This window comes from Rhinopithecus roxellana, chromosome 15, assembly GCF_007565055.1.
Source record: "Rhinopithecus roxellana isolate Shanxi Qingling chromosome 15, ASM756505v1, whole genome shotgun sequence".
Taxonomy (NCBI): domain Eukaryota; kingdom Metazoa; phylum Chordata; class Mammalia; order Primates; family Cercopithecidae; genus Rhinopithecus; species Rhinopithecus roxellana.
Window position 1 is genome coordinate 20,706,445 of NC_044563.1, and position 4,048 is coordinate 20,710,492.

General features: G+C 40.5%; 1 protein-coding gene across 1 annotated transcript; it reads right to left on the reverse strand.

Moving 5' to 3' along the window:
- Positions 1 to 2,711: 2,711 nt before the first annotated feature.
- On the reverse strand, positions 2,712 to 3,775 carry LOC104677675 (olfactory receptor 9Q2). The gene has a single exon (XM_010382786.2). It carries the CDS (start codon positions 3,722 to 3,724, stop codon positions 2,780 to 2,782), a length of 945 nt encoding a protein of 314 aa, XP_010381088.2. The 5' UTR covers positions 3,725 to 3,775; the 3' UTR covers positions 2,712 to 2,779.
- Between the last annotated feature and the right edge of the window lie 273 nt (positions 3,776 to 4,048).

Here is a 4,048-nt window from a genome sequence, read left to right on the forward strand (position 1 = left end):
AACTTATCAAATTGCACACTTTAAATATGTATGGTTTATTGCATGTCAAATCTCAATAAAACTATATTTTAAGTTTTAGTAAATTAGAAGGGATTTCAGATACATCTTTTGAATGATGTATTTTGATAATAATGATAGCTATAACAAAAATAACAAAGTAAATATACACATATGTCTATATATACAATTCCATATTTTTAAATGCTAATAAATAACAATAATCCGTGTTTGGAAAGGAATATTGAATTCCTTAGGTAATCACTTAAGACTGAAAAAGGAGACCTGAAGGGAAGGTTAGTGCCTGCTTGGAGGCACTAAAGCCGATTAGCTATTTATTGAAGCACTCTGAGCCAAGAGATATTCTGGAAGGGCTTTGAAGGCAATACTTTACCTGAGCCCACCTGCTCTTTCTGAGGGAGTTATGGATTCCCCCAGGCTCTCCTCATTGGCCTACAAGAGAGCTGAAATGAGTTCCATGAACTTCATAATAGTGTGAGTCCATCAAAGTCACCCATCTCAGCCCACAACTACCAAACACGGAGATCAAGAATGCAACTGAAACCCAGAAAACCTCTGAAGCAAACTATAACCAGGAACTAGGGCCTGGGAGAAAGAGAAGAAAGAGTGCAGAAGGGTGGTTATCAGATAAGAGTATGTACTTTGGAGTCAGAGACCTGAAAATAGAACCTCCCTCATCTGCCACTTTCTTGCTACATAACCTGGTCAAGTCACATAATGTCTCTGAGTCTTAGATTTTCCTTTTTCTTTTGCTAAATGCTGGTCAATAAAAATTACTTTTCATTAACATTGTTAGGAGAGCTAAAATAAAGGATTCATGTAAAGCTTTTAGCATTGTACCTAGGATATGGTAAGTGTGCACTAGCTTAAGAATTCAGTTAAAAAATTATTTGAGAACTCAACCCCTGGAAATGTCCAAGTTTAAAGCTAATCTGGGCCCAGGAGGGACTGTTGCAGACAGTTCTGCAATAAAGAGGCCCAGAGATCAGCTACAGGTCCCTCTGCCCATCACTACTCACTAGTGGAGCCTGGACAAGCACCAAAATAACATGAATTAATAACAGTAATTAATAACACTAAATAATGTTTATAACATTATCAAATGCCCTCCAATTATCCAAATATCCCAAGTTATTGTGAGAATAAATGAGATACATGTAAATCATGTTGCCAGAGTAAGTGCTCAGTAAGTATTATTTCACAGAGGAGAAGCAGGCTGAAAGGCACTAATTAATCTGAAGCCACACTGCTAAGAAGTAGCAGACTGGACACTTTGGTGCCAAGTTCTGAGTTCTTTCCACAACACAGATATGTCTAACACCCACCACAGATGTTGATGTGCTCCGAAAATATTTGCATGACAGTTATATTTGGAAAATGATCCTCAAGAGGCATTCTGTGGTATTCCTTCACCCCAATCTGCAGTTTGTAAATGATTTCTACAAGAGCGGATATGTGATCCCAAACCTCTTGGCCATAGGTGCTAATTTTTCTCCTATACCTTTTCCTAAATATGCCCAGCCAACTCCTTTATAAAATATTTATTATATCTCCTTAAAATGAACATTCCTTAAATTCAGAAGTTGTTGTTTAATCTACACACTTCACTTTATCATGCACAACTATGCATACACACACATATACACAAAGTCACATTATACAATACTAGCACATAGGGGCTATAAAATGAATGTTGTTGACTGCCATCTACACCAACAGATTGGACTTTTACCTTTTCTTCACCAGATGAAAGGAAAAAGAAAACTGCAATAACAATAAATTCTGGTTGAGGGATTATATAGAGTAGGTAATAGATTACAGCTAGCAACAGTGTGCATGTCAGATAGGAGCTCAGGCCTAGCTGGGTGGAAGCCTCACCCAACTACTTGCTTGCCGACCTTGAGACTATTACACAATATCTCTAAGCCTCAAGTGCCTCACTTACCTAAAAAGCAGAGATAATAATAGAACCTACCTCATAGGGATGTCCCATAAATTAAATCAAATAATTCCTATAGCAAGCTTATTGTAAGTCCTGGAAGATAATAATGCCTAATAAGTGTAACTTGTTATTATTATTATTATTATTATTATTACAGTTTTCCTTATTGTTATTCTAAAATCACAGAAACAAGAAGACAATAACAAAAAAGAAAGAATAAATGGATAAATGACAAAATTTGGAAAATCCCTTTGGATCAAAACAGTAGTTGTATTTGTAGACTGCTTTATAATTTTCCAAATATTCTTGCTTCACTCATCAAGTATTTATTGTGTCAGGCAATGCACTGCATTCTGCAGATACTAGTGAATAAGACAGAGGCAATCCTTGTCCATTTATGCATTAGATCCTCAAAACCATAGTCCTATAAGGTAGATAAATCTACTTGACAGATGAGAAAACTGATGACTGAAGAAGTTACAACTTAAAAGCAGACACTGGAACCTGAGGTTCAAATATTTATTGAGTGCCTTTCATGTGCTAGGTGCTATACTAGGAACTGGACATACAGAAATGAAGCTCAGATTAAAAAAAAAAATGCTCTCATGTTGCTTACTTTCTAGTTGTGAGCATTAGAAAATGCCAAACACATAAAACATCTAATATGTCAGATGGTGAATACACAGTATAATAAATCAGAAAGTGGAGGTGGGGAGTTCAGGTGCGATTTTGCATAGGGTTACCTGGAAAGCCTCTCCAGAAGGTGCTATTGAGAAAAGATGGGGAAACTAAGGAATGATATATTTCACAAGGGTCCATTTAGGGTCTTCTAGCAGCCTTTGATTTGCTCAGGGCTTTCCTAACAGCCTCTTTTACCTCCTTGTTTCTCAGGCTATAGATAAGGGGATTCAGCATTGGGGTCACCACCGTGTAGAGCACAGACACCACTCGGTCTCCCTCGGAGGACTGGCCTGTGTTGGCTCGCAGGTACATGAAGATGAGGGTGCCAAAGAAAAGAGCCACGGCAGTGAGGTGGGAGGCGCAGGTGGAGAAGGTCTTGGCCCGGCCTCCAGCAGAGCGGATCTGCAGGATGGCCACGATGATAAACAGGTAGGACAGCAAGATCACCAAGATACAGACAGGCATGACGAAAGCAGCAAACACAATAATCACCACTTCCTGAGTGTAGCTGTCCCCACAGGAGAGTTTTAATAGAGGAGGGAGGTCACAGAAAATGAAGTGGATCTCATTGTTTCCACAAAAGGAGAGAGTGAAGGCTGTGACCGTTCGAACAAAGGCACTGAAAAAACCAGCAACGTAAGCCCCAGTGACTAAACCCCAGCAGGCCTTCTCGGTCATGATGGTGACATAAAGCAGGGGCTGGCACACAGCCGCGTAGCGGTCATAGGCCATGATGGCCAGGAGGTAGCAGTCGATGGAGGCAAAGAAGGTGAAGAGGAAGAACTGAGCTGCACAGCGAGCCTGGGAGATGGTTGTGCCGTTCTCCCACAGCACAGCCAGCATCTGAGGGATGATGGTGGACGCGTAGCAGACGTCCACCGAGGAAAGGTGGCTGAGGAAGAAGTACATTGGGGTGTGGAGCCGACGATCTCCGCGGATCAGAAGGATCATGCCTGTGTTCCCTAACATAGTGGCAAGATAGAAACTCAAAAATACGAGGAAGAGAGGAACCCTCCACTGGAGAGGCTCAGTAAATGCAGTAAGGAAGAACTCCCTCACTACGGTGTAATTCCTTTCAGCCATCCATCCAGTGGTTCACCTGCAACGGCTAAGACAAGAGCCAGAGGAGGAGACACCTCAAGAGGAGTTCAAATGGTTTCAAGTAACAAAGCTTTAAATTGAATGTCTTACATGTGGGCACTCAACTTCAACACACTTTTCAGTCGAAGATAGATATAGACAGATATAGAGCTCACTCACTGTAACATAAGATAAAAAGTGATGAATGCTTCTATTATAGAAAGAACAGAGAGCAAGTGATTCCCTAACTTACAAGTCAGCACTTGTATTTGCAACTGTCCCCCATTAGCTGTTTGATCTTACACAAGGCACTTAACCTCTCTGAAC

Excerpts from the sequence above, each read along its gene's own strand:
- LOC104677675 (XM_010382786.2), bottom strand. The coding sequence starts at position 3,724 with ATGGCTGAAAGGAATTACACCGTAGTGAGGGAGTTCTTCCTTACTGCA.